Source organism: Thermothelomyces heterothallicus (genome assembly GCF_042370625.1).
Source record: "Thermothelomyces heterothallicus CBS 202.75 unplaced genomic scaffold P884_scaffold_1, whole genome shotgun sequence".
In the NCBI taxonomy this organism is placed as follows: Eukaryota; Fungi; Ascomycota; class Sordariomycetes; order Sordariales; family Chaetomiaceae; genus Thermothelomyces; species Thermothelomyces heterothallicus.
The window spans coordinates 1,095,205-1,123,081 of NW_027192562.1; the positions used below are offsets into that span (position 1 = coordinate 1,095,205).

Here is a 27,877-nt window from a genome sequence, read left to right on the forward strand (position 1 = left end):
TTCCCGGCTGGAACCCGCTGCGCGCTTGCGGACCACATGCACTCTACAAATAGCTCTTGGCTTGCCGTCATATGATTTAGCACTCGTTCCACACAAGCCGTCACTGAACCTCGCTCATTCTCTCGCGCTCTCGCGCTCTCGCCGTTTGGGTTGCACAGTTGCGACAGCTTCAAAACCACCCCAAGACCCCGGGAGGACCCCTATAGACGGACAACGGTTTACTAGCTTCCCCGTCCTACCGGGTACGAGATGACCCAGCCGGCTTTTCTGGAATCCAACTCGCCGGAAACCATTCCTTAGCGCTGCATCGTTCCCCACAGGTCGCACGGACGCTACCAAGCTAGTGTGCAGACTACGGATTACCATTACCTTACTGGCTAACTACCGCTGCAGGGCCGCTGCCGCTTACTCTGAACTCTGAGTTACTGTGCCGTCATCCTGCCGCTCTCCCCCAACACGGTCTCGGCCAGTCGTGCCCGTACCCCACCACCCTCAACCTGCAGCTCCGTTGCGAAGAACAACTCGATTGTGCAAAACCTAGCCTAGGCTTCTCGGGTTGGTGGTGTGCTGGTTACTTTCCGAGCCGCCTCGCACTGCCGGGCGGAGCTCGATTCACACGCAAATCGGTTTATTCCTTGAGCCGAGCCGACACCGCCACCCAAAACAAAGCGATTCAAGGTAGATACGTACAGTACATACAAAACATACAATACCTCTTCGCACCCCCCGCGCCCACAGGTCAACGCCCGGCACGCAAGCTTGCCATGGCCCCCCCGAGCCCCGAACCGCAGTCCTCGGCGGACCCTCCCATCCGCCGCGAAGGCGAAGTCGTGGTCGTGACGGACCGCTTGGAGAAGCCGTCTCTGGACGACCGGTCCTACCGCGTCATCCGCCTCCCGAACCAGCTCGAGGCGCTCATCGTCCATGACCCCAAGACGGACAAGGCAAGCGCTGCCATGGATGTCAACGTCGGAAGTTTCAGCGACGAGGACGAGATGCCCGGAATGGCCCACGCCGTCGAACATGTCAGTACATCCTCCGTCCTGTTGACCGGACCAGAATCCCGCGCCCCCGCCGAACTAACTCTAGGGTGCAGCTCCTCTTCATGGGCAACAAGAAGTACCCGGCGGAGAATGCTTACCACCAGTACATCTCGGCCCATTCCGGCCTGACCAACGCCTACACGGCAGCAACGTCCACGAACTACCACTTCGAGGTCTCCGCCAAGCCGGGCAACCAAGAGGAGCCCTCGGCGACGAACCCCTCGCCGCTGCTCGGCGCCCTGGACCGCTTCGCCCAGTTCTTCATCGAGCCGCTCTTCCTCGAGAACACGCTGGACCGCGAGCTCCGCGCCGTGGACTCGGAGAACAAGAAGAACCTGCAGAACGACCAGTGGCGCCTGCACCAGCTCAAGAAGTCGCTGTCCAACCCCAAGCACCCCTTCTGTCACTTCTCCACCGGCAACCTGGAGACCCTCAAGACCGCCCCCGAGGTCCGGGGCATCAACGTGCGCGACAAGTTCATCGAGTTCTACGAGAAGCACTACTCGGCGAACCGCATGAAGCTCTGCGTCCTCGGACGGGAGCCCCTGGACGTCCTGCAGACCTGGGTCGTCGAGTACTTCTCCCCCATCAAGAACAAGGACCTCGCGCCCAACAGGTGGGACCGGGAGGTGCCCTTCACCAGGGAGCTGCTCGGCACCCAGATCTTCGCCAGGCCCGTCATGGATACCCGCGACCTCACCCTCACCTTCCCCTTCATCGAGCAGGATCACCTCTACGACTCTCAACCGAGCCGGTATATTAGTCATCTCATCGGCCACGAGGGTCCCGGAAGTATCATGTCGTACATCAAGTCCAAGGGTTGGGCAAACGGCCTGTATGCCGGGGCCTGGCCGGTCGGCCCCGGCACTCCAGAGGTCTTTGAGTGTCAAATTACCTTGACAGAGGAGGTATGCAAGGAGTGGTTGTTCTCTCTCTCTTTCCCCCCCCCTCTCTCTTTTTTTTTCTTTTCTTTTCCTTTTTTTTTTCGTTCCTTGTTTCTTTTCTCACCTCCCAGGAGAATCATCGGAAACCTGTTGGGGCGTTTCCCCCGCTGACTCCCACTGCAGGGACTCAACAACTACAAGGAGGTCGTCAAGGTCGTCTTCGAGTACATTGCTCTCCTCCGCGAGACGGAGCCGCAGGAGTGGATCTTTGAAGAACAGAAGGGACTGGCCGAGGTCAACTTCAGGTTTAGGGAGAAGACGCAGTCGTACCGTTTCACGAGCAAGCTCAGCTCAACCATGCAGAAGCCGCTCCCGCGGGAATACCTGCTGAGCGGGTACAGTCTTTTGCGCAAGTTCGACCCGAAACTAATCAAGGAGGGCCTCGATTGCCTGCGGCCCGACAATTTCCGGATGACCATCGTATCGCGCGACTTCCCCGGGAAATGGGACAAGAAGGAGAAGTGGTACGGAACCGAGTACAGCTGCCAACCTATCCCCGACGACCTCATGGAGGAGATCAAGAAGGCGGCCGCCAGCGGGCCCCAGACCCGGACGGCCAAGCTGCATCTCCCGCACAAGAACGAGTTCGTGCCGACCAAGCTGGAAGTCGAGAAGAAGGACGTCAAGGAGCCGGCGCTGGCACCCCGTATCGTCAGGAACGACCCCCTCGTCCGGACCTGGTTCAAGAAGGACGACACGTTCTGGGTCCCCAAGGCGACCCTGATCATCAGCTGCAGGAGCCCGGTAGCCACCGCCTCGGCGGCGGGGCGGGTGAAGTCCCGCCTCTTTACCGATCTCGTCAAGGACGCGCTCGAAGAATTCTCGTACGATGCCGAGCTGGCCGGCCTGGAGTACACCGTAACCCTCGACTCGCGCGGCCTGTACATCGAGGTTTCGGGCTACAACGACAAGCTAGCCGTCCTGTTGCAGCACGTGCTCGTCACCACTCGCGATCTCGAGATCCGCGACGACCGGTTCGCCATCATCAAGGAGCGCATCAGCAGAGGGTACCGGAACTGGGAGCTCTCCGCGCCCTGGACTCAGATCGGCGACTACATGTCCTGGCTGACGGTCGACCAAGGCTACGTGGTCGAGGAGCTCGAGGCCGAGCTGCCTTACATCACTGCCGACGCCCTCCGCGTCTTCCACAAGGAGCTGCTCTCCCAGATGCACATGGAGATCCTCGTCCACGGAAACGTCTACAGGGAGGACGCCCTCCGGCTGACGGATATGGTCGAGTCGACGCTGAAGCCTCGAGCCCTCCCAGAGGCCCAGTGGAAGATCCGGCGAGGGCTGATACTCCCGCCCGGGTCTAACTACATCTGGAAGAAGAAGCTCAAAGACCCGGCCAATGTCAACCATTGCATTCAGTATTTCCTTCACGTAGGCTCGAGGGATGACTACAATGTCCGGGCGAGGGTGTTGCTCCTGGATCAGATTGTGCACGAGCCGTGCTTTAACCAACTCCGCACCAAGGAGCAGCTCGGCTACATCGTCTATTCGGGCACCTGGACCAGCGTCACCCAGTACGGCTTCTACTTTGTCATCCAGAGCGAGAAGACGGCACCGTATCTGGAGACCAGGATCGAAGAGTTCCTCAAGACCGTGGCCACGATGCTGGAGGAGATGAGCGAGGAGGAGTTCGAAAGCAACAAGCGCAGCATTATTGACAAGCGTCTAGAGAGACTCAAGTACCTGGAGCAAGAAAGCAACAGACATTGGACCCACATCCACTCCGAGTTCTATGCTTTCGACAATGGTGAGTTTTATTTTTTTATTTTTTATTATTATTATTATTATTATTTTTTATTTATTTATTTATTTTTGGATCGGGTCATGCCTCCCTTCCCTTCTTCCTTCCCCTCCACCCCTCAAAAAAAAAATCTCGTCTTCCAAAAATGAAAGAAAGGGGGTGTTGTGACTCTCAAACTGACAAAACTCTCAAATCTCCAGCTCCCCAGGACGCGGATCACATCAGACCGATCACCAAGGCGGACATGATTGAGTTTTTCAACGAATATATTCACCCCAACTCACCATCAAGGGCGAAGCTGGCCGTTTACCTCGAGGCCCAGGCAAAGAGCGACGTGTCAACCAAGGAGATTTCTCAGCTGATCAAAACGCTGGAAATTGATGAGGCAGCTTCTGCCAAAGCGGCCTCCGACCTGCAGGCCCGGCTGAGCGCGGCCGACCACGACGTAGAGAAGGAGGTCGCCGGTCTCCGGGACTATCTCCTCCACGATTTGAAGGTACCTGAAGGCAAGATAGACGCGGCATCCGAGGCATGGAGGAAAATCCATGCCAAGCACGGCCCCGGAAACGATGTGGTCAAGGACGCCGAACCTCCATCAGCAAACGGAACGACGCCGGTCTTCATTGACGATGTCAGGTCTTTCAGGGCCAGTCTCCCCGCTAGCAATGGGGCGAAACCTCTGAAAGACCTTAGCGTGTATGAGGATTTGGAAGCAAAACTCTGATATTCCATCCTACGTTCTTTCTCTCTTGTATTTCTCCGCTTTTATTTTTTTCTCTCTTCCTTCCGTGCCAGCGCCTTGAATTGACGGGTGGTCGGAGAATCGCGCGGCAGAGGAGGTACGGCTACTGTGTAGCACATCAACGCAAGCGTCAGCTCATAGAGGAGGGGACGGGGATAGAAGACTCGGAACTGGTACACACCCGGGCCGGTAGGCAGGCCCGCAGGCCCCTTGAGGCAACCGGAAGACTATGCAATTAATCATATGGGACAACGCTGAGTTCTGTGGCAAGGTCAAACCGGCCGTGGGGAAGGATGGGCATGTTAGACGCGCTTTGTTCGATGCTGTCGGTTCTTGTCTCCTTGCTGGCAAGACCTAAGCCAAGTTAACTAATGCAACCTCCTCACACCTGCTGTAATCATTCAAAATCCTCCTGGCGTTGAGACAACGACCGGCTGCTTCTGAATTGTGAATATAGGCCTGCCATTGTCCCCTGATCTCTCTCTCTCTCTCTCTCTCTCTCTCTCTCTCTCTCTCTCTCTCTCTAATTCATTCATTTCATCTCATTTCTTTCTCTATTCATTTTTTTTCTCTGCGTCCTTTACTTATATAGTGTCAACCGAGCAAGAAGTTCGCCGGGCCAGGAGTAGCATATATTTCGGCATTGACATATTGCAGGCAATAGCGGCTTGATCCCGCCATTGCTCTTCCATGATACAGAGGGGGGAGGGTTCTCCACTGGCTGGCTCCCGGGCTGCTTGGTAGGTTTGCAAAATCGTTGGTGAGACGTGTACTGGTTACCATCGAAAGAGCTGACGGACCTTTCTGCCTACTTTCCCCTTTGCTTTGCCTCTTCTTCCTTCCAACCTCTTTTCTAAGAGCGGCATTTTGGCAAAGGGCAGGTGGGCTACTTTTTCCTCCCTCCCTCTCTCTCTCTCTCTCTTGTCTGTAGGAGGGCAAACTGAGTGAACACGGGGTGGGGCAATGTGGATTGGATGTCTGATTCTTCCAAGTTTCCGGGCCAGGTATTGTGTGATTTGTGCCCTACTAACTAGTGGAACAATAACAAGTGCCACTGATTCCCATGTTTCACTGTCAAAGTAGGACGTTAGTGCAGGTGCTAACGCGGGCCAAAAACCTGGGCTTAACAGTGCGAGCACGGCTGTGGAGGTGTGAGGTGGGGCGCGATCAAAGGTCAAGAGAGCAACAACCAGGCAGGTTCTTGAGCATTCCATTGCGGCACGCCGAGGTTGTTGCCTCAGCATACGATGGCATGGCATTCATCTTCCTAATATGGATTTCCTCAGCAAACGAGCTCAGACGGGCTCATCGGTGCCTTTGCAAGGAGCAAATATCGTTCTGATGCACACCAGCATACCCACCGAGAGCCTAAAGATTACCTAACCAGCACCGTGTAGAAGTGGTGTTGCTAGCACGGACTTCTCTTTCCCATCCCGGATCGAAAAAAAGGAACCTTGGCGCAGTAACCAGAGAGTTTTAGAAACGTGCAACAAACAGTTTTTGCTCTAGCCGCGTGCTTGCGTCGCACGAGCTCCCTTCCTAAAGAGCTGCGTGTCACACTCTTTCAAGGAAACATTCGAACATCGCCAGTAAATCTGGTGTCCTTTCGAGATAGCGAGGAACGGCGCCTGCGCATGCTGACGCTGTGCTTCGCCGCTCGCCTCTGACCGCGGGTCTGCTTGTTGGTCCTGGCTCGACGAATGCTCCGCACAGGTTTCTCTTACACCCAGACTTTAATCCGCTCGGCTTAGTGCCCCCCTCCGTCACTGCCGTCACTGCCAGCTCGCTTGAGCCAGTGCCTGGTTTCCCCAACGAACACCAGCACCTGGCCACTTCTTCCGCCGTCTTCTTCGCCGCCCACCTTGCGTGCGCTTCCCCGCCCACCAGACCTAAGCGACTAAGCCATTCCTCGAGCTGCACGGGGCAGCTCGCCTTTCACCACGTCTTCCCTAAAGAAACGGAGGATTACCCGCCAGTCGACCAGGGAGCACAACAAGCCCGAGGACTTGGTGCTGCCCTCCACCGAAGTAGACGCCGATCCCGCCTTCTCCTTCTCTGCCGCCTCCGTCTCTGGCCTGAGCACGCCTTCTGCCTTGCCCCGTGCCGACTCGCTGCCTCCGTCCGGTGTGCCGCCCCGCCTTCAAAGCCAGGGCGCCTCCATTGCCGATTCCCCGTCTTCCGCCGCGAGCTCTCCCTGTGCTGGCTCGGCCGACCTGTCGACCGAGCTCGACCGGGATCCCGACCTCGTCGACGGCTCGACCTTGCAGCTGCCGCAACACGGACCGGCAAGGGATCAGTCGCCCGTTCACCAATCCGTCCGCCGAGCTCTAATGGGGGGTGCCGCCGATTCTCCCCATCGGTCCTCCTCTCCCCTCAAGCGCCGGGCACCCAGCATGGAACCAGAGCAGAACGTTGCGGAAGGGAGGGAGGACGTGGATATGCTCACAGTCACGGAATCTCAAAGGACAGAAACGGCCGATGGGCCGAAAGAAGAGCAGGGCAACCAGGAGGAGACTGAGGCCCCAGAAAATCCTCCGCCCGACAAACAGGCAGAGCTGCCTTTACGAAATGGTAATACCACGCCGCCGCCGCCGCCTCCGCCTCCGCCGCCGTGACATTCTCGCTTACCATCTTGCGCTGACTGTGTGAGGACAGACATCCCGCCACTCGACCAACAAATCAAGACGATCGAGACCCTCGTGCAGGCCTTTGCTGAGACCCCCGTGAAGGAGGGCGACGAGGCATATCTCGTGTCTCGGAAATGGCTCGCCAAAGCTCAGGCGTGTCGTTCGGATGCAAAGCACGCCAGCAAGGAATCCTCAGACGGGTCACCCGGGCCGGTCGACAACTCGGATATCATCCAAGCCATCTTCACAGACTCCGCCGGCGAGCTCTGCGTCAAGCTGAAACCTGGCACGGGCATTGAGGATTTCGAGCTCTTTCCAAAGGACGCGTGGGATCTTCTCCTTTCGTGGTACGGCTTGGCTGCCGGCCAGTCGCCCATCGTCCGGGTCGCACACAACACGGCACCAGACTCCGTGAGCATCCCGACCATTCAGTTCGAGTTCCATCCTCCGGTGTTCACCATCCACCGGCTATGGTCTGCGAACAGTCCCATTCCGATTGAACAGGAAGTCAAGCTCAAGAAGCCTGCGCCCCCCGTCATAGTCCAAAGCACATCCTCCAGTTACCACAAATTCTTGAAGCAGGCCAAGAAGCTTGTTGGCGTGGCTCCCGACAGGAAAGTTCGCGTGTGGAGGCTGCTCCAGACCATTCCAGCCACAGAGCCCACCTCGGAGCCGTCGGGGATTAAGACGCCGCCAGATTCACCTGGCCGTGGTCACGAAGTTCTCACTCAGGCTCCATCCACCCCCGGGGCCTGGCCCGAAATGCTTGTCGACGTGGCAACCTTCTTGACCCTCGAGAAGGACGTCGAGCGCGGCCTGGTTGACAGTGAGGATACCACTACTAATCCTAACTACAACGGAAGGAAGAACCTGGCGTTAGTAGGCCTTGCTGTTGACCAGACGCTTGTTCTGGATGAGCAGATTGATCGTGACGCCTTCGTCTCCAACTATCGAGGCGGCACCGTCAAGGATAGAGCTCTAGCGGCCCGAAGCAGCTCGACAGGCCTCGTGGCGCAACGCGGTAATGCCAGCGGACGCAGCAGTCCCGCACCTCAGGGGGCCCTCACAAGGGGCCGGGCGCAGCAAAAGCCAGGGCGCACCTTGGGCTGCGTCGGTTTGCAGAATCTGGGCAACACGTGCTACATGAACTCGGCGCTGCAATGTGTGCGGAGTGTCGAGGAACTCACAAAATACTTCCTCACACACGAAGCACAGAAGGAGATCAACCCGGACAACCCGCTTTCTCACAATGGCGAGGTTGCTGCCGCCTATGGGCGCCTGCTGGAGGAGATCTACAGGGACCCCGCTCCCGGCTCCATCGCTCCACGCCATTTCAAAGCTGTCATCGGGCGGTATGCGTCGGCCTTTTCCGGATATGGCCAGCAGGACTCTCAGGAGTTCCTCGGTTTTCTCCTCGACGGCCTTCAAGAGGACTTGAACCGCATCAAGAAGAAGCCCTACATCGAGAAGCCCGACTCCACGGACGATATGATCAACAATCCGGAGGCGGTCCGCGAGATGGCAGCCAAGGTCTGGGACATCACCAAGAAGAGAGACGACTCGGTCATTGCCGATCTCTTCACCGGCATGTACAAGTCTACCCTGGTGTGTCCCGTCTGTGACAAAGTCAGCATCACTTTTGACCCTTTCAACAACCTTACCCTACCGCTTCCGGTAGCCAATGTCTGGTCTCGTAGTGTCAAGTTCTTTCCCCTAAACGATGTGCCCGTCGAGATTGTTGTCGACCTCGACAAGAACAGTAGTATCAGAGCTCTGAAGCAGTACATTGCCGTGCGGGTCGGGGTGCCCGCTGAGCGCCTCTTTGCGGGCGAAGAGTTTCACTCCAAGTTCTTCAAGTTCTACGATGACGGGTCCGCAGTCTCTGACGAGATCCAGTCGAGCGATGTCGCCGTCGTGCACGAGATCGAGGCAGCCCCTACTAATGTTTACGGCCCCAAGAAACAGCCGGCGCTCAACGGCTGGCTGGCATCACCGTCGCAAGACGAGGACGATTCCTCTCAGGTCGAGGATCCCCGGCTGGAGCGCATGCTCGTCCCAGTCCTGCACCGCATCGATCCCTCGGATCCTTCGGCCCGGAAGCGTTACGTGCGCAAGAGCGACACCGCCCTTCCTCCGCCGCACTTCATCGTCCTAACGCCGGAGGAGGCGCGTGACTTGGAGACCATCCGCCGCAAGATCCTGGAGAAGGTCGCCACCTTCACGACTTGGTCCAAGCTGTCGGCTCCCGAGGACACGGATGTGGCCGAGGGCACGGACTCGGAGATGGTGAACACGACTGTGTCCGATGCAGATTCCGCGGGCGATTCCAAGGTCGTTGCCAAGTCGGTGGAGGGAGAGGACGACATGGTCGACGTCACTATGCGTGACGCCTCTGATGCGCGTAACACCTCCGCCGCTACGCCCGTCGAAGAGTAAGTCTTTTACGCCAAGCTCCTGTATATCGACCGAGCCCCAAGGTTGCTGACCCTGTTGCCAGGACACCAAAGGTTCTGAAACGTTTCAATAAGAGGCGGCCCAAGTGGGTTAACCCTGTCGAGTTCTTGGATCCCGAGCTGCAAAATCTGTTTGACATGAGCTACTTCTACGAGTCGGGCACAACCGTCCCCACCGGCTGGACTTCCACTACGGATGAAGGCGTTTTGCCGCGGCTGAGCTCCAGGCTGCCTAGGGTGGCCGCCTCGGACATCGAGATGCAGAGCCCCGCAACCCTGGATGGTTCCGACGAGAGTGGCAGCGAGGGATCCGGTAGACTGCCGGCCACTGTCGTCACTCGCATGGCCGAGGAGTCTAGCGACGAGGACTCGGAGTTCACGAGGCACAAGGTACGTGCGAGTCCCTACCCGAAAGGAAGGCGGGATCGCGACTCGACTGACGGCGCTGTGTGTGCCTATCGCTTTCCAGAACTTCCACTCACGGCCAGGCAATCAATTTAACGGCCGCAAGAGAGGTGGGAAGCACAAGACTTACGGAAAGGGTAAGGGCCGTTTCAACAAGCAAAATCGACTTTCCCGCGGCAAGCAGCCGGCGGCGCAGCCGGCGGCCATCGAGACGCCCGAAGAGTCCCTTCCCACGGGCGCTCTGGTCGGCCTGGGCGAGGGTATCGTAGTCGAGTGGAGCGAGGCTGCCTTTGACCTCGTCTTCGGTGGCGCAACGCCCGATGAGATGCGGGGTATGAAAACGTATCTCAAGGTTCCGACGTTGGAAGACCCCGGCCTGCAGGCAAAGCAGAAAGCGCGGCAGTTGCGTAAGAAGCATGGTATCGCCCTCGACGACTGCCTGGACGAGTTCGAGAAGGAAGAGATTCTCTCGGAACAGGACACGTGGTACTGTCCTCGCTGCAAGGAGCATCGCCGTGCGAGCAAGAAGTTCGACCTCTGGAAGACACCGGATATCCTCATTGTCCACCTCAAGCGCTTCAGTTCTAGCGGGTGGAGGCGGGACAAGCTGGACATTCTCGTCGACTTCCCCGTGGAGGGTCTCGATCTCACAAAGCGCGTCATCAATAAAGAGGAGGGAAAGGAGGAAGTATTCGACTTGATCGCCGTGGACGACCATTGGGGCGGCCTAGGCGGCGGCCACTACACGGCCTTTGCCAAGAATTTTATCGACGGCGAGTGGTACGAGTACAATGGTGAGGTCACCTTTTCTTCTGCATGCATGCCAATTCCCATGGGGTTCGCGCTTTGCCGCTAACACGCACACGTTTCTTCTCTCCAGATTCTTCGGTCAGTAAACAGAAGGACACCTCTCGCGTGGTTACCTCGGCTGCGTATCTCCTGTTCTACCGTCGCCGCTCCAAGGTCCCCTTGGGCGGTCCCAGGTTCCAGGAGATCTCCGACCGTTTCAACCAGTCCGCCCTCCGTGATGACGCTTCGGATTCGGGGGAAGGCGAGCGTCTCGGCCAAGGCTCCTCCCAGCGTGGATCGCCGAGCGCTTTGACCGGAGCCGGTCCAGCTCTCCTTCGGGAAAGTCGTGGTTGGGATAATAGCGGTAGACGTGCTGCGTCGGAGCGGCCGTCGTACCGGGGCGGCAACAACGACGACGACGCTGACATGGGTACGACCTGGAGTAACCAGGACACTCTGCACAACAGCATTGAGGGTGACGGCGAGGATGAAGGGATCGGCCTGTCAGACTACGACACGGCGGGTATGGCGGGCATGACCTCCATCATTGGGCCTACTAGCTGGAGTTTCGGCAACCTCGTCGAGGGCAGCAAGCCCGGTTCCGAGGTTGGCGGTGGCGACGACATTGCCAGCGACATTGCGCAGAATGACGGATCGTCGGTCCAAGGCGACATGACCGATGTGTTCGACGATGCTTCGGGGATGGAGCACCTGCTCTCGCGGGATCCCGAAGCCGACTATATTGGCCCGCCCGAGCCGACAGCGCCGGTTGTCGGGTTTGTGGGCGACGACGAGTACGGCATCCCGCCGCCGCCGTCGGCGGCGGACCAAGAGTTGATCGGCAAGCTTGCCGAGCAGGCGTGGGTCGATGGAGAGGTCCACAAAGTCCCTCCTGTGGGTGATCTCGGCGTGATCGAAGACGATCAGGCGAGCGACAAGGTTGCCGAGATCCATGTCGGCGATCCGGAGACGGAAGACCAGACGGCGGCTGCTGCTGCTGCTGCTGCTGCTGCCGCTGCGCCGGAGGATAAGTCGCTCGCTTAGAGCGGCAAGGCGACATCTCCTCATAGGCGACCTTTGAATGGCGACCTAGCTACGCCTACGAAGGAGGCTGATGGCTCCGGAGTGGCGTGCTACGAACGGATTGGGAGCCTGATCGTGCCCGGCAAGCGGGCGCTTAAGGATGGCAGTGGATGGGGTCGTCTTCGGTTATGAGGCGTCTTGGTTGCTGTTTACCTTTCTTTTTTCTTTTTTTTTTTTTTCCTGTTGTACCGGCATTTTTTTGTCCTTCCTTCTCTGGACATTGCTTGCTCACTGAGCGGAAGCATAGAACAAAAACGTAGGGATGTGTTGTGATGTATTGGCTAGGGAGGTTGGTGGGAGAGAAGGCTGCAATCATGATGATCATCGGTTCTACACAGGAAAAGGGCTTGGTGTTCTCCTGTATTGGTATGCCCTTGCTTTCCTTTGGACTTGTTCTGTGTTCCAGCTGTTCATCGATGCGTCCCGCTCTGTCTACACAATTTCCCTACCCACTCACATACCCGTCATTTGCCTTCATCCTCATTTCATTACTGGTATGCTTGCATGAGTGTCTTTGATAGAGTGCATTGGGGTTTCTTACAAAGCATGACGACCATGAGATGGGAGGGAGATGAGTTCTCACGACTTGGAGATGATTGAACTAGAGGAAGAGGGCTTGCATGCAAAGAAAGAGCTAATTGGTTTCTCGTAATGGCCACTGTTTAAGGGGGGATACAGGGAATACGAGGAAGGGATGGTAGAGACGAGGTGGTGATGTCGATATGGTAGTCCGTTCTGGGCAGGAAAAAAAAAGGGGGGGGGGGGGGGGGGGGGGGGGGGGGGGATGGAGCGGGGTGCATATGAGGCAACAAAAAGTGACTATTGTTTTGCGTCCCTGAGACTTGGTGATGTTGCTGCTGCCGTTGTTCCATGTGCTTTGTGTCGGCATCATGGTTGCATGCATGTCCCGTACATATACAAGTATATATATATGTCCGTAGATATGCTTCATACCCCGAAGCATGACCCTACATGACGGCTCAGACATGAAGCTGAGCTCGGGGCAGAGATGTGATGCGTCTTTAGCCAATGAGATGCGACTCAGACCTTTTACTAGAGCGGAGAGAGAGGTCCATCACTACAAGTGAGCCATCTACTTGGGCGGTTGGTGGGCGAGCTAGGTCCCGCGGGGCCTCGGCCAAGAGACGCTGTGTGAAACAGCCTAGCTTTTTCATGGTGTCTTTGTTGAACTGAACTTTTTAGCCCTCTCTTCCGTAACTCCCGCCCTACCTCCCTTGTCTCCCCGGTCGCGGAGGTTATTGAAACGACGAGGCACGTGCGTGATTTCAGAGAATGCATAAATGATCATCAACGGCCAGGGACGGTTCCAGCTCTGCAACCGGGTGTGTGATAGTGACCAGATGGGCAACCGTGTTTCCGCCCGGGAGGGGGGGGGGGGGGCGGCAGGGGGCCGGCATTCTGGGGCTAGCTGCGCACATATCACCTTCTGGACAGCTTGGGGAGACGGGGCGGGTGCGATTGAGTCTGGAGTTTAGACATACCTGAGAATGTCTCTTGTACACTACGTTGTCCGTGTATGTATGCGCTTACAAGACGTTCCTTACTGACTTCTTTCGTACCCATTCAACCTCGCAAGAGATGCTGCCCAGAGAGAGAGAGAGAGAGAGAGAGAGACCGGCGAAAGCTCTCAAAGACGTCTATACCCGACTCGGTCGTCAACGACGTGGACGCAGACAAAAAGCACAGCAAGGGGGGCAACCGAACCGAGAAGCATCCGAGAACGATGTTCGGCGACGGGGGCTTTGGGTTGATGCGGATCAAGGAACCCGCATCGCCCGCGGTGGGTAGCCCGGGATGATGAAGAGGATGATGATGATGATGACGATGATCAGTGCCGTGTTGAGACGTCTAGGCCCTATATTCTAGTATTATTCCCTACATCGATCGGGGTTCGAGCCCCGAAAGCTCGACCCCGTCGCATTCCCAAGTGCGAGCTGTGCCCCTATGATCAGCTCATGAGGGAGGGCCGTCGCATGATAGGCCCCCCCCCCCGGCCCCGGCGTAGATTAGCCCTGATTTGAGCCGCTTTACAACCGAGCCAGAGACCCTTGGTTGTTTTCTGGACTTCTTTTATGGTGTGTGTGTGTGGGTGTGTGTGGCACAAGGCAGCGTCATTGGTGCAGGCGGGAAGGGCAGGCACAAGAAAACGAGGTGCAGCGACAGGAAGCGGCACGCCTAAAAAGAGGCAAGAGCTATCGCAGGGCGCGCGAGGCAGCGGTTGTGTGGGATGCGATGGAATCCGCCCTCACCTTCCTTACGTTTCTCGCCGAGTACGAAGTGGACACGAGCTCGGTTCATCTCTGACTTCCATGATTTTGCCAGTGTTGAATTGGGAAGCCCTTGAGCACCGTACGGAGTGCTCTTATATAGTATGTACTGTATATACATACACACTGGCAACGTGAAGTAGAACCCTACACTATACGCATCAGGTTAGGCATTACTGAAGGATTTCCACCAAATAGTACGGACGCACCTCAAACAGCAACTGCTGTGATTGAAACAGGTAATCTGTATGTATGTACTTGTACTAAACGTTAGCTGGACTTGCTGTTATAAGGGACAGGCCGGCAACTTGTTGGTTTTTGACCATGTTTCTCAGGAACCACATCCTCAGCTTGCGCCATTCAGTGGGCTCTTGGCGCGAATGCCGAATCTCATTCGCCTGATCTGTTGCTTCTCCTGCCGCCTGCCTCGCCTTGCCTGGGTTTTAAGAAACCCCCCTCCCCTCCGTTACAAGAATGGAAAGAAGAAGCCCCGTGTCGGGAAGGTGTGCGGGGTGAACCAAGCCACAGATGGATGCGGCCCTTCTCGATCTCCAGGACCCGGCCTGTTGTTTCATTTCAGACAGCGTCATCGGCCACAGCATTGTCCGGCCGATGAGCCCGGTCGATCGATCGTGGCGCACTTTATTGCGCACTCCACACTCGGACGCAGGCTTCGTCGGGTAGCCAACTGGAGTCGGGAGAATGACCGAAACGCGGGACGGAGAGCTCACGATAACATGAAGCACCTTAGCTAGGCCTAGTGTAGCATAGTCGGGTTCGTATGTATAGTACAGTACATGCACTACTGCGTTCTTTGATATGGACAGAGCCGCTGGTTAGCCCCGGCCGGTGTGCATGCACTATATGTGCTTACAGCTAATCCATTCGATGCGGAGGACACTACTGCTGGTATCGATCTGCGTTTGTCGTTGGTGTTCCAGGCGCACAGGCTCGGGCACGGGCACAGGCATGGGTATGGTTTATAGGCATAGGCATGGTCATGAGCGTGGGCATGGCTCGCAAGAATTTCCTAGCAGCATCGAGCAGCAGCCTACAGAGTATGGCCACTCAGGAGCTTGGACAAATTTTTTTTTTTTTTTTGGCTCGTTTGGCACTCATTTCGCGCATGGAAAAGAGACGGACAGTGAAAGTGTGCTAGGGTTGGTTTTCGTTTCCGCCCTATCAATATGTTTGTTATGTGTTACCGGTAACTGATGCTAGCAGTTTACACAGCAGATGCATCCAACCCATCTTGTCTACTATATAATAATTTTTGCGCTACACAGGTCGTACTTGTACATTTATAGTAGTTATACACACAGGCGTAGATTATATGGTGTAGCTGACACCGCATCTGAAACCATTTCGCCAAGCCGTCGTTGAACCGTCACTGTTCCTGATCGCGAGTCGAGCGGGTTGAGAATGACGATCTGGGGCCCAAGTATAGTGTACACGTACCCTTGCAGTACGTTACATGGGAGAGACCGACCGACGGGGCCCATTTCATCCGAAGCCCCTCTCTCAAATAAGATTCGCCCCACCTTGCTATCTCTGTCCTGGGATGTCCGTTCGTCGCGTGGCCCTGATTGTCAGCTCCTTTTGTTGCTGCTGCTGCTGCTGCTGCTGCTGCTCCTGCTAGAAGCGATAGTCGAGGACGACCTCCAGAACAGCGAGGCCCAAGAGGCCCAAGCGACGGAGACGCGCTTGGCATATTGTAGGTACTAGTAACCTAATTACACCACTCACTGTATAGGCCGAAAAGGAATTACTCTATTCCTAGGAAGGTTATTGCGTGCTACGTGCTCGAGGAGAGTTTTTCATTGGCTCGCTGCGCACTCGGCACTGTGTTGGCTGTGGTTGCCCGCATTCCTTGCGCTGTGGGACGGTCTGCCCTGGACATGGGTGAGTCGAGGGTTGTTTGGCCTGCAGTAACTAGCGTGTTCGACGGGTCTTCGAGAAGAAAGCCAGAAGACTGGGGCCCGCCTGGCGCACCAGTCAGAGCCCGCCCAGGTCACTCGCTGAATTGAACCTTTCCCGCCTGCGTAGGAATCTCCACTTTGCGCGGGCGCTCTGATTTGCTCCCGCCACCGAGAGGGAGGGGTTGCGCACCCACACCTTCCGTGCTTCCCCCGATGCAGTGCCCTTCGATGCTCCCTTTCCATTTCATGGCGCTCCACCCAACCATTTCGTTCAACCCACTCTGGGGGCTGCTGGTCCTCCTGGCTTTTGTGCGTAACTGTGTGTGAGTGTGCGCGCGCGCGTGTGTGCTTGTTTGTTGCGTGCCAGTGCGAGGGTGCTAGTGAGTGTGCTTGTTGTCCGGGTGTGGGTGCGCGCAGACCAACTTGCAAGGGAAAACCTTGCCCCCGTTACCCATTCTCATCAAAGAAAAAAAAAAAAAAACACGAACAAAAAAAGGGTCCCAATAGTAACCTGTTTAGCTCTTACCCATTTGCTCCCCCGGGCGCCGAAGATAGCGGGATTCGCCACATGGGCTCAAGCGCGCCGATAGCAGGCGAGTCCGTAGATCTGCCTAGGCCGTTTCTCTCGAGGCACGAGCTTCCCGACCCGATTAACCCTTGATGGTTCGTTTCATTGTTCTCACCCTCTTTTCCCTCCTTCCTCGCACCGTCTCGGACACTGAGCCCTTCCCGCAGCACACCCGCTCTAGCGCTCTAGCGCTCTAGCGCTGACACCAAACAGGAACCAACGCACCAACAACCGCGGTTCACATAAACTTTCGTCCAAAGAGGTACCTGCTCCCCATATTAGGTCTGTATCTCAAAAGTTCGTCTTCATAACCCGAGTCCCGTCCCCTTCCACGATTCCAAAACTTCCCCCACCCTTTTCATCCCTCGTCTCCACCACCTTGGTCCTTGCCAAACCCACATTTCCCCAGTAAGGCCGTTCCATGTCTGCGTGTCTATCGCTCGCTCGCATTCGATGAATGGGGCCGAGCCTGCGTTCTTTTTCCCAGAGGCTTGCGTCCACAGTGCACCGACCGACGGCCCCGGCACTTGGTTTACGCCCACGCACACCCTCCTTCTCCGCTGTCGACTACAGCCCTATATGCGCCGCCACCCTAACCTCGCGCAGGCAGACCGTCCGCCCTCTTCTTTTCTTGCGACTCCCCGCCACCCGACCTCGAATTGTGCCGAGAACAAGACGATCGGCGCAGTGCGCGCAAGACAGCCGCCTGCGTGGGCTCAGCCTCCGTGACCCATATTCCAGACGCCGGTCCAACACTATTAACGTCATACCCGTCGCCGTCGCCGCCGCCGCCGCCGCCGCCGCCGCACAAAAAGTAAAGGCAATATCGTAGTTATCCCCGACCTATCTATCCTCCGCCGAAACGCGATTGGAGCCGACCTGCCACCTCCGCCACCAAACCAATCGCCCGGCTTCCCCCCCTTCTTTGACTTGATCCTTGCTGACAGTGGTTACGGATACGTTTGCAAGCCAGGCTGTCGTATCCCGGCCCTGTCTGGCTTCCCCGAAACCCTCAACCCCCGTGGCGGAAGCGTACCTGGTCGCAAGACTGGTCGCTTGTCGAGGCCACCATGGCAAATGTCCAATGCCACGTCATATACGTCGACCGGTCGGTGTCGCGGGACCGGAGCGTCAGAGCGAGCCGGTGGAATAGAGATGGGGATGCCATTCGAGGGGAATCGGCGCACATGGCGGAAAATGTCAGGCTTCTCCTGGACGCCTTTGACGAAGGTACGACGAATGCACGCTGCTCTCTCGCTTACCCAATCGCATTAAAGCTTTCGGCCGCGCCTGTTGGACGGTTGTGCTGACCATCGGGCCACAGTTCATTTGTGTAGCACCGGCGCCGCTTGCTTGGACCAATGGCTGAGCCTCCAAGAGCCCTCAATGGCAGCGCTCAAACCGACGCTGTTCATCCTAGATACCCCCTACCAAGATGAGGTGGCCCGACGAGACCGCTCGAGATCCCCCTCGCCGTCGGCTCGGATTGCCGACTCCGGGAATCAAGGCGGCGAGGAGCTGTACGGTCTGGCATTACTACGAAGGATCGTATCGGAGTCCTATGTGCGGAACGTGTCCAAGCTCGTCGTCACGGTACCCATAATCGCGCCCCCTTACTGTGACCGTTCTGACGGCGGCGATGGGACGGGCGAGCCGACGGGGCGAGCCGTGGCCGACAACAGCCACCAGCTTTCGGCAGACGAGCGGAGGGCGGCCAACAGGAGGATGTGGAAGAAGTGTCTCGAGGTGGGCGCCGCCGATGTCATGACGAACCCGATGAACCCCAGGTGTGTCAGCAACCTCGAAGTCCATGCCTACCGCGCCCAACTGGATGCTGCCCGTGACCAGAAGGCGCTGGTGGAGCTCCGCCGGGGCCGCAAGCGCTCGTGGGTCGGCATCTGCGAGGAGAAGCCCTTCTCGTACCTGCGGGAAGCCATGGTGTCCAAGCTCATGGGCCGCATTTGTCGCATAGGAAGCGAAGCCGAGGAGGTGGCCCATAGCATCAAGCTGTCCATCACCCCCGAGAAGCAGGCCCAAGTCACGTCGGCGGTGGGCCAGTGGCATTTCTGCGCCCACGATTTCACAGAGGACGAGCTCCTCGTGGCCGCCTCGGTCATGTTCGAGCACGCCTTGTCCATGCCCGAGCTGGAGCCATGGCGGATACCAACAGGTACGTTCTCTCTCTCTCTCTCTCTCTCTCTCTCTCTCTCTCTCTCTCTCTCTACCCACACAAAGTTGATCGACCAGCCTCGATTTTCTCTTCTTCCCTCGCAGCCAGCCCGCTGACCGTCTCGTTCCAGATCAGCTGCACCACTTCCTGCTCGCCTGCCGGGCCGCGTACAACACCTTCGTCCCCTATCACAACTTCCGCCACGTGGTCGACGTCCTGCAGGCGACGTTCCACTTTCTCGTCAGCATCGGCTCTCTGCCGCCTTACCGCTCGCCCGACGGTTCGCTGCTTTCTCGGGCCTGCCCCAAATCGCCGGTCGCACAGCTCCTCCAGCCGTTCGAGGCCCTGACTCTCCTTATTACCGCCATTGGCCATGATGTCGGACACCCCGGAGTCAACAACGGCTTTCTGGTCACGCTGAATGCGCCGCTCGCCCAGTTGTACAACGATCGGTCCGTCCTCGAATCGTTTCACTGCGCGGCCTATTCGCAGATTCTGCGGAGATACTGGCCCTCCGCATTTGGCGACAGCAAGATGCGCCACCTCATGATCAGCTCGATCCTCGCCACCGATATGGGATTGCACTTCGACTACATGAAGAAGCTGGGAGATCTCCAGGCGAAACTACACGCCAATAACAGCACCGAGGACTGGGAAGAGAGCGTGAAGAACGAGCAAAGGGCACTAACATGCGCCCTTCTCATCAAATGCGCGGATATCAGCAATGTGGTGAGTGGATGGTGCCCGGAGTCCGCCCTTTTTCTTTTCTTTTCTTTTCTTTTCTTTTCTTTTCTTTTTCCTGCGAGCGCGATTCTCACTTCCCGTGTGTAACCAGACGCGACGACACGATGCAGCCCTCCAATGGATGCGCATCCTATCCGAGGAGTTCTCGCGCCAGGCCAGCATGGAGAGCGAGCTAGAGATCAAGACCTCTCTCATGTCGGAGCCCAAGCAAGACACGTTATCCCTGACGACCGCGCAGCTCAAGTTTATGAACTTGTTCGCCCTCCCGCTCTTCCAAGGTGTTGCCGATATCCTCCCTGCCATGCAGTACTGCGTCGACGAGCTTCACGTGAACAAGGAGTTGTTTGACAAGTGTCTGCTTGACGAACAGAAACGCCAATCGCCCGCCCAGCCGGTTCTCCGGGATCACGACAGTGAGCTCTCGATCAGGTCGATCAAGTTCACAAGCTCGCCCGAACCAGCGACGGAAGTGAACCCCGCTAGAGGGGCCATCGGCAGCGTGCCAAAGGTTGTCGAGCCTCAGACGCCCGATCCGGCTGTTTCCCAGCAAGCGGACTTCCACAGGCCGAACCCGCACCCTAAGCGGCCGACCGACGGCCGGATCGTGAACGGCATCGTGACCAGCTTCTCGTCTGCCAATGAATCCGGCCACGGCGAAGATGCCAGCATGAATGGCGGCGCCAGCCCTCGCCATGGCCATACGCGACAGAGGTGCAGCGAAATGACAGATGGGGGTTCGGCGCCCAATAGCGGCGATTGGGCCTCACAAGCGACGAGCGCAACGACGGGCAGGATGCCGCTTTCGCCGAGCACCAAGGGCACCAGCATTGTGAGCTGCGACTCCTTTGAGCGGCCTCTCAGCTACAGCACTAGCGTGCCTGTCCCCAGCGTGGTGGCGCCCGACGAGTCGACAACTACGGTTCCTGACTCGGCCACCACCACGGAGAGCCACACGGACTTCAAGCTGGAGAACTACCAGCCTCCTCCGCTCCTGCTGGATGAGGAGAACGACGCGCCCCGGAACGGCCACCAGCAACATAACCAGTACTTGAACGGCGGCAGCGTAAAAAAGAACGACCATGGCGGGGCTGAGCCTGCAGATCCGGGCGCCAGACAGCTCAAGAAGAAGCCGAGCCGTTTCCGGATCAACGGGTTGCAAAACCTCTTTAGAAAACACAAGAGTTCCAGCCCGCCAATGCAGGCAGCCGATACCGCCGGATAGAGCGTGGAAGCCGCTGCTCTCTGCGAACCTGGGCCTACCTGTCCCCGCTCCTTCTGGTCTGAAGGAGCCGGCGTCGGGTGGGAAGCAGGAACAATAGCTGCAACAACAACAACAACAACAACAACATGATAACGAGCTGAGATGACAACGACGACGACAATGACGACAACAACCAACCCCCCAAGGCTCGGTCGAGTAGCTGGGCGGACAAAGGAAGGCCCGAACAACGGACGGGGGCAGTGCCGCACCAAGCGTACCAGTCCCCCTCCTCGAGTCTGGGGCCACGCCGGTCAGATGCCAACCCTCCCCCCCTTTTTTTTTTGACTGATTCACGGGACCGAATCCACTCGCCAGTAGCGGAGCCGGGACTGTTTCGTCAAGTTGAGTGGGGAGTGGGAGAGAGAGAGGAGTATGAGGCGGAAGCTCCCGTGTGCGGAAGGAAAATTGGTCGTCTGTCGGGTCTCTCAGCAGCAAACGAGGGGAGGTCGTTCAGGCGGAGGAAGAAATTATCCACTCAGACTGGGGCGTCTGACTATTCCTCCCCCCTCCCCCCCCTTTATACTCTTTTATTTGTTACTATATCACCTGTATAGGCTCGCTGTGCATATCCTGCAGCCGCCGATTGCTTCTCGATATCGAACTTTTAGGGTTGGGATGTTAACGACAGGAAGGACTGGCAGGATAGATGCCAGTGGATAGGGCGGTCGGGAAGATGGCGCGTGGGTGTTTTCTTTGGGGGGGTGGTTCTGGCTTAAAGGGAGGAGCATTGATGGACTCGGCGGCGGTATACCCAATCACGGACTCTTGCGGAAGCGCCCGTCATCTTTCTCTGGTGTTCATTTCCATATATATCACTTACTCATCAGCGACCAGGCGAGGGGAGAAAAGGGAACGGATGGAAAGGGAAAGGTTTGAAAGGACCGGTAGAGTTCTGTGTAATCTTGGTTATTGGTCTTGTTATGCGGTAGTTGGCATGTCTCGGACAATAGGATCTGGGCACAGAGGGAGGCAAAAAGTGTGTATATCTAAAGGGATCCAGCGATTGTATAAAGTTAAGATGCCCAAGGATGCCTGCTGCCCGTAGCGGCAAATCATTTTCGAACTGTGTGAAATCTGCTCAGCCCGTCCTCGCCCACGGTCTCGAACCTTCGATGTGACCCCCGAGAACAGTTAACCACATCAGAACGCGATATCCACCGCAGCGCAAGATTCAGGTTCGATATACAACCATTGACGCCATCCACAGATGCAGTCACAAGAGTAAAGCGCCCCCCCCCTCCCGCGGTTGACCGAGTCAAAACCTTCGGTTGTCTCGAGCGCCGGTATATCACTGATAGAGAGCGAAACGAGGGACGGCATGAATTGGAACCATGTCGAAGATCTGAAGAGTTCACACAGACAAGCCACTAACCACCTAATCTGGGGGGGATCGGGGTGTATCCGCTAAGGAAACTCCTAGCATATCTAAACTCTTGCATGCCCGTCTAATCATCCATCGCAGGTTCGAGTTCCAGGAAAGTAATACCGATCAAAGCCACCCGCCAACAGCATGTACGAGTAGCCGTTCAATAGGCGTCACGCCTCACGTACAGATGACGGATTCACAACTCCCGTCGGCTACTTGGCAAACCATTCGCCGCTCAGCCACCTGTTCAGGAAATCGAGCGAATTCTCAGGCTGGTCCATGGGGACCATGTGACCGGCCTGGTAGATTTGCATGAAGGTGAAATTGCCCGAGGCCTTGACCTTGCCGTACTCCTCGTCAGCACCAGCCAACTTCAGATCATGGACCTTGGCCTGGTTGAAAGCCTTCTGGCCGGGCCACTCGAGCTTCTCAGTCCAAGCTCGGTTGCCAAGCCAGTTGCAAATGTAGTCGGCATCACCGGCATAGATGAGGACGGGGATCTCCTTGAGAATGTTCGGCACCAGGCGATGGAACGGCTGCATCCAATCGCCTTGGAACAGGAAATTGCGGTTGATGTCGAAATTGCAGCTCTCATAGCTCGAGACCTCGACACCGAGGGCATCCATGACGGACTGCTGGTTGAGATAGTCGCTGATATAACCGAGTGCGCTGTAGCAAAGGTTGCTGCTGTCCTCGCACTTGCCGCGGATATCGTAGACATTCTGACCGGTGCGCTGGTAGGGGCCAATCAGGGCGTTGTTACAGTAGATGGAGGCCGGGACACAGCTCCAGACGCTGCCGCTGTCGTAGCAGTTCCGGATGAGCGACTGGCACCGCGGCAGGGCGTTGTCCATGCTCCGGCACTCAGACTCGCTGAGGACAGCGGGATAGCCACCCTCTCCGCAAGCCATAGGACGGTAGTACTCGTACTGGGTGAGGCCGTCGGTCAGGCCGTTACCAATCAGGATGGACTTGAGGTTGATGTTGCGGTTCTTGTGAGACAGAATCTCGGACGCGAAAACGGGAATGTAGTGGCCAGCATACGACTCGCCAGCGATGTGGAAGTCCTGCTTCGCGTACTCGGGGAATTGATGGAAGAAGAGAGTCAAGAGAGCGTAGACATCCTTGCCAGCAGCAATGGTATTGCTCACGGAGGAACCGGAATAGGAATAGCCGACATTGACGGGCTGGTCGAGGAAGATGACGCTGGCGTTGTTGTTCCAGCTGAACTCATTGTTAACGACCTTCAGGTTCTTGTCGATCGAGGAAGGACCGAGCTCGAGAAAGAGGCCGGTAAGGGACGAGCAGCCTGGGCCGCCGTTGAGCCAGAGGACGACCGGGTCGTTCTTGGGGTCATTGCGCGACTCGAAGAACCCTAGACGTCCGGTCAGTACGAGGGGGCCCACGGAGTGTAAAGCGCTGGACCTTACAGTAGAAGAGGTGCTTGTCGTTGGCCTCATCATCAAGGTAGCCGCTGAACTGCTTGACCGAATCGACGCCAAGCTTGGACGGGTCGACCGTCTTGACGCGAAGGTTGTAGTCCTCAATGCGGCCGCCAACTTGGCGGTGGCTCTCGCCGTTGGCATCCTGCACCCAGATATTCTGGACATCGGCGCCCTTGACGACATGGTCCCAGTCATCGCGGCGGCGGTGAGGCTTGGGCTTGCTGAACCACGAAGGATTCTTGAAGGCGCTGTCGGGAACGAGCAGCTTGATCTCCTCCCAGAGAGCCTTTGCCTCGGCGGTCATGCCGGAGAAAGCCTCCTCGAAATTCTCGATAGGGCGACCAGCAGCATCAGCGAGAGCGTCCGAAAGGGGCTTCATGGCCTCCTGGGCCTTCCCAAAGCCGTCCGAGAGCACATGCTGGGCCTGCTGCTGGAACGAGGCGGCAGAGGCCGCGCCGAGCAGCACTGTGGAGGCTGCGATCCTCATCGCGGACGTAGTTCAGACAATTCCGTCTCGTGAAATGCCTGGAGATGATGAGGTAGTGATGATGATGGAATCTATTGGGCTTAATGATGCGGACAGAGGAGGAAAGCAGAGGAGGAAGGGAAGAGGCGGGAGCTCGGGGTGTTGACTTGAAACAGCACTGGAAGCAGCACCTACCACACTGGGCAGCGCGTTCAGCAAGGCATAATCCCAGGCAGGCATTGGTTGCGCCACGCCCTGTTGTCCGGGTACCTTGCAGACTGGTCACGAGTGCCAAAGCAGTGGGGACGAGTCTTACATTAAAATGATAGTTATCTTTAAGGGCGATTCCGTGATCAATCAATGAATATTCTGTTGACCTCCTCAGCTCCAGCCAATAGCGGTAGAGACACTTCATCTTGCTTAACTAGCAGCCGCGCCTTCCATCGCCTTGCGCTGCCGACTGCGTCATCGGATGACTAGCGGCAGATCGCCGCTCCCGACACCCTCTCTTCAACCGGATGGACAGTGGCTAATTCTCGGGCTCCTTGTGTTCTTCTCTGAGTGATCACAGTCCGTAGTTATATGTTTCTGAAAGAGAAGATGGACGCAATCACTGGCAACGATTAGTGGGCGACAGTGATCCGTATGTATGTACTGTATGTACATACATACCTACGAAACTCTCCACTCACCAAATGCAAACCCCCGTTAAATCCTCCCCCGCAAGAGGACCCGCTTGAGTCACTCTTAATCATCAAGTACTCCGTATCCGCCCGCACCAGTTTGGCGGGGTACTTGATTGATAAGAAAAAAAGAAGTTCAATGACCTTGGAAGACAAGTACATACATACAAGATAAGCACCAAAACAACCAGAGCAACTTGTGCATTCCAACCCCCATCTGAACAAACGCATCGACTTAAGTCCTCGGCCGTCACCACAGCAGCTGTTGCGCTCCTGCGAAGCAGTGTGTGTGTGTGTGCGTTTGTGTGTGTGCGCACTCGATCCAACGATTCCGACTCCCTCGATAAACCCCTTCCACAACCGTCACCATGGTGATCCAGCAACCCTCAAATCAGATTAAGCTCACCAACGTCTCGCTGGTGCGGCTAAAAAAGGGCAAGAAGCGGTTCGAGATAGCCTGCTACAAGAACAAGGTCCTTGAATGGCGCTCCGGCATCGAGACGGACCTGGACAACGTTTTGCAGATCCCGTCGGTCTTTTTGAACGTTTCCAAGGGCCAGACTGCGCCCTCGGCCGAGCTCGCCAAAGCCTTCGGCAAGGACAAGTCAGTGGACGACATCATTCTCGAGATCTTGCGCAAGGGGGAACTGCAGGTCGGCGAGAAGGAGCGAAGTGCCCAGCTCGAGCGCGTGCACAACGAAGTCGTCTCCATCGTCGCCAGCAAGCTGGTCGACCCGCGCACCAAGCGCGTCTACACCCCAGGGATGATCGAGAAGGCGCTCGACATGCTCAGCTCCATGGCCCATCAGCAACAGCAGCAGCAGCAGCAGCAGCAACAACAACAACAACAAGAGAATAGCAGCAACAAGAACAGCAACAGCAATACCCCGAGCACCACAACCGGCAACGCCCCCGTTACAGGCGAACCAGGCGAAGGCAGACCACGACCCAATCCCTCCGCCGCGGCTCCCAAGCCGACTTGGACGGGCGTGACGACCAACAAGAGCGCCAAGTCGCAGGCGCTCGAAGCGATGAAGGCGTTGATTGCGCACCAGCCGATCCCCGTGGCGCGGGCGCGCATGCGGCTACGCGTCACCTGCCCGACCAACGTGCTGAAGCAGGCCATCAAGGCGCCCAAGGCGCCGGCAGGTACGGATGGGGGAGGGGATGGGGAGCCGAAGGCACCTGGAACGGTCAAGGACCGGATCCTTAGTTTCATTGAGCAGGTTGAAAGCCAGGACGTCATGGGTTCCGAGTGGGAAATCGTTGGGTTCGTGGAACCCGGCGCGTTTAAGGGTCTGTCGGACTTTGTCGGCGGCGAAACAAAAGGGCAGGGTAGAGTGGAGGTTCTGGACATGGCCGTCACTCATGAAGATTAAACAACTTCGAACCAGATACCCTTTTCTTGGTTCACTCAGTTTGTTTTACAAGGGAGTTTGGAATTTTGGAATCTTACAAAAGTAGAAATGAGGCATCAGGATCCATCAGCTGTCGTGAGCACATCTCCAGTTGGCACAACTCATTACTTTTCATATCCGCGCCTGTATTGTCATGCTGTGAATCATGGTGGTTCCCTTTTGCAATCCTGCGAGTTCCCCGACGAATTGCAGAGACATTCGCAAGGTAATAAAAATCAACCCGTCCCGTCCATGACCACCCCTTAGCCTTGGGATAACACCGCCAGAAAGCCAAGCACAGCAATGCCAAAGAGTGCCGCACGCCGAGAGAAAACCACTTAACCACCCTTCTTCTTGGACACACCGACGGTCCGGCCGCGGCGACCGGTGGTCTTGGTGTGCTGACCACGCACGCGCAGACCCCAGTAGTGACGGAGACCGCGGTGAGCACGGATCTTCTTCAGGCGCTCAAGATCCTCACGGAGCTTCGAGTCGACATTGTTGGCGAGGATCTGCGAGTCCTTGCCGTCGACGATATCGCGCTGCCTGTTGAGGAACCACTATTGCCGGGTTGTCAGCATTTGGGTCATGTGCATGCCAATGACTGCCAGAAAACGTACCGTGGGGATCTTGTAGGCGGTGGGGTTTTGAATAATGGTGACCAGGCGCTCAAGCTCCTCGGAGGTGAGCTCACCGGCACGCTTCTTCAGGTCGACATCGGCCTTCTTGCAGACAAGGTTGGCTGTTCACCAAAAAGTCAGCATGGTGCATCCTCCTCAAACTGCAAGCGGCGTGGAACAGGCGATCGGCTAAGGATATGGTGCGTTGCGTAGTTGGCGGGGATACATACAGTAGCGGCGACCAACACCCTTGATCTTACTAGATCCGAGAGTTAGAACCAAGCACCCAAAAAAGTTCAAAGGGTCGCGAGACTCACGTCAAGGAGTAGACGACCTTCTGCTTGCCGTCAACGTTGGTGTTGAGCAGACGCAGAATGTGGTTGAAGTTGCTCTGAAGCTTCGTTAGCAAATGTCCCGCTATGCCCTGTTACATGCATGCAAATGAGCTGCGAAGGTTCCTGCTGCTGCCCTGGGCCTCCTCGGTTGTCGTTGGAACATGGGCGCTTCAGAAGCAGTTGAGAAACCGAGACATTCTTCGGTCCTCGGATGTTAACTGAAATCCAGCACAGGAGAGGAAAGAGGTCGCCTCGGAGCGATTGGACTGCCTGAAACACTGGAACCTCATAGCAAAGTCTGCTGATTAGGACGAAGGCGTTCCATCTTGACCGCGTACAGCGCTTGCGCTCTCACGTTTTGCTGCTAGATTCCAGACGATGGACGCATGCAGCGTGTAATTTGCCAACATCGTATATGCTCGAGCGGTCGACTATCGGTCGGGGTTGGGTCATGGTCGTTTGTCGGCGTCGCAACCAGAAGAGCGGCCCAGCAGCAGGAATTCACAGGCAACGGCAAGCTAACGAAGCTAGCGATGCTGGATGTCAACGTACCTTCTCGCCCGACACGAGAGACATGATGGGCAACCTGGTCCGGCACTCGTGGCTAACTTGCTTGTCCGAGATCGTGGGAAGGAAGTCCAGTAAATTTGTGCCGCGATAGGTTTTCGAATTTCTGTGCGGTCACGTGGTGGGGCAACCTGGCAGTAACTAACGCACTGACAGGAATCCAAGGCTTCAATGACGACCCTAACCCTTGCCCCTTCATGACTAGCTCT

The 27,877-nt window shown here is 56.8% G+C and overlaps 6 protein-coding genes across 6 annotated transcripts; 3 read left to right on the forward strand and 3 right to left on the reverse strand.

The window, feature by feature from the left end:
- Window positions 1-764: 764 nt before the first annotated feature.
- P884DRAFT_190246 (Metalloenzyme, LuxS/M16 peptidase-like protein) lies at window positions 765-4,464 on the forward strand (the record flags this gene model as incomplete). The annotated part of the gene is made up of 4 exons (XM_069437500.1): window positions 765-1,025; window positions 1,097-1,951; window positions 2,111-3,746; window positions 3,941-4,464. 4 exons carry the CDS (start codon window positions 765-767, stop codon window positions 4,462-4,464), a joined length of 3,276 nt encoding a protein of 1,091 aa, XP_069301620.1.
- A 2,411-nt stretch (window positions 4,465-6,875) lies between these two features.
- Window positions 6,876-11,800, forward strand: P884DRAFT_189522 (uncharacterized protein; the record flags this gene model as incomplete). Its single annotated transcript, XM_069437441.1, has 5 exons — window positions 6,876-7,053; window positions 7,138-9,541; window positions 9,607-9,952; window positions 10,032-10,761; window positions 10,848-11,800. 5 exons carry the CDS (start codon window positions 6,876-6,878, stop codon window positions 11,798-11,800), a joined length of 4,611 nt encoding a protein of 1,536 aa, XP_069301621.1.
- A 1,817-nt stretch (window positions 11,801-13,617) lies between these two features.
- On the reverse strand, window positions 13,618-15,098 carry P884DRAFT_265897 (uncharacterized protein; the record flags this gene model as incomplete). Its single annotated transcript, XM_069441984.1, has 7 exons — window positions 13,618-13,708; window positions 14,119-14,199; window positions 14,251-14,279; window positions 14,337-14,371; window positions 14,408-14,558; window positions 14,769-14,878; window positions 15,002-15,098. 7 exons carry the CDS (start codon window positions 15,096-15,098, stop codon window positions 13,618-13,620), a joined length of 594 nt encoding a protein of 197 aa, XP_069301622.1.
- Window positions 15,099-17,684: 2,586 nt separating this feature from the next.
- P884DRAFT_295756 (uncharacterized protein) lies at window positions 17,685-20,750 on the forward strand (the record flags this gene model as incomplete). The annotated part of the gene is made up of 4 exons (XM_069444353.1): window positions 17,685-17,844; window positions 17,939-18,784; window positions 18,915-19,513; window positions 19,620-20,750. The coding sequence occupies 4 exons, from the start codon at window positions 17,685-17,687 to the stop codon at window positions 20,748-20,750; spliced, it is 2,736 nt and encodes a 911-aa protein (XP_069301623.1).
- Window positions 20,751-22,238: 1,488 nt separating this feature from the next.
- On the reverse strand, window positions 22,239-24,182 carry P884DRAFT_4812 (extracellular carboxypeptidase). Its single transcript, XM_069445919.1, has 2 exons — window positions 23,586-24,182; window positions 22,239-23,530 (listed from the first exon to the last, which is right to left on the reverse strand). Exons 1-2 carry the CDS (start codon window positions 24,085-24,087, stop codon window positions 22,368-22,370), a joined length of 1,665 nt encoding a protein of 554 aa, XP_069301624.1. The 5' UTR covers window positions 24,088-24,182; the 3' UTR covers window positions 22,239-22,367.
- A 2,124-nt stretch (window positions 24,183-26,306) lies between these two features.
- P884DRAFT_4904 (40S ribosomal protein uS13) lies at window positions 26,307-27,862 on the reverse strand. The gene is made up of 5 exons (XM_069445925.1): window positions 27,654-27,862; window positions 27,084-27,157; window positions 26,997-27,025; window positions 26,767-26,888; window positions 26,307-26,706 (listed from the first exon to the last, which is right to left on the reverse strand). The coding sequence occupies exons 1-5, from the start codon at window positions 27,675-27,677 to the stop codon at window positions 26,485-26,487; spliced, it is 471 nt and encodes a 156-aa protein (XP_069301625.1). The 5' UTR covers window positions 27,678-27,862; the 3' UTR covers window positions 26,307-26,484.
- Window positions 27,863-27,877: the final 15 nt, after the last annotated feature.

Coding starts and splice junctions, on each gene's coding strand:
- P884DRAFT_4904 (XM_069445925.1), bottom strand. CDS start 27,677: ATGTCTCTCGTGTCGGGCGAGAAG. Junction 27,158..27,653: donor CTCTCGTGTCGGGCGAGAAG/GTACGTTGACAT, acceptor ACGAAGCTTCAG/AGCAACTTCAACCACATTCT. Junction 26,707..26,766: donor CCGCCTACAAGATCCCCACG/GTACGTTTTCTG, acceptor ACCCGGCAATAG/TGGTTCCTCAACAGGCAGCG.
- P884DRAFT_4812 (XM_069445919.1), bottom strand. CDS start 24,087: ATGAGGATCGCAGCCTCCACAGTGCTGCTCGGCGCGGCCTCTGCCGCC. Junction 23,531..23,585: donor CGACAAGCACCTCTTCTACT/GTAAGGTCCAGC, acceptor CCGGACGTCTAG/GGTTCTTCGAGTCGCGCAAT.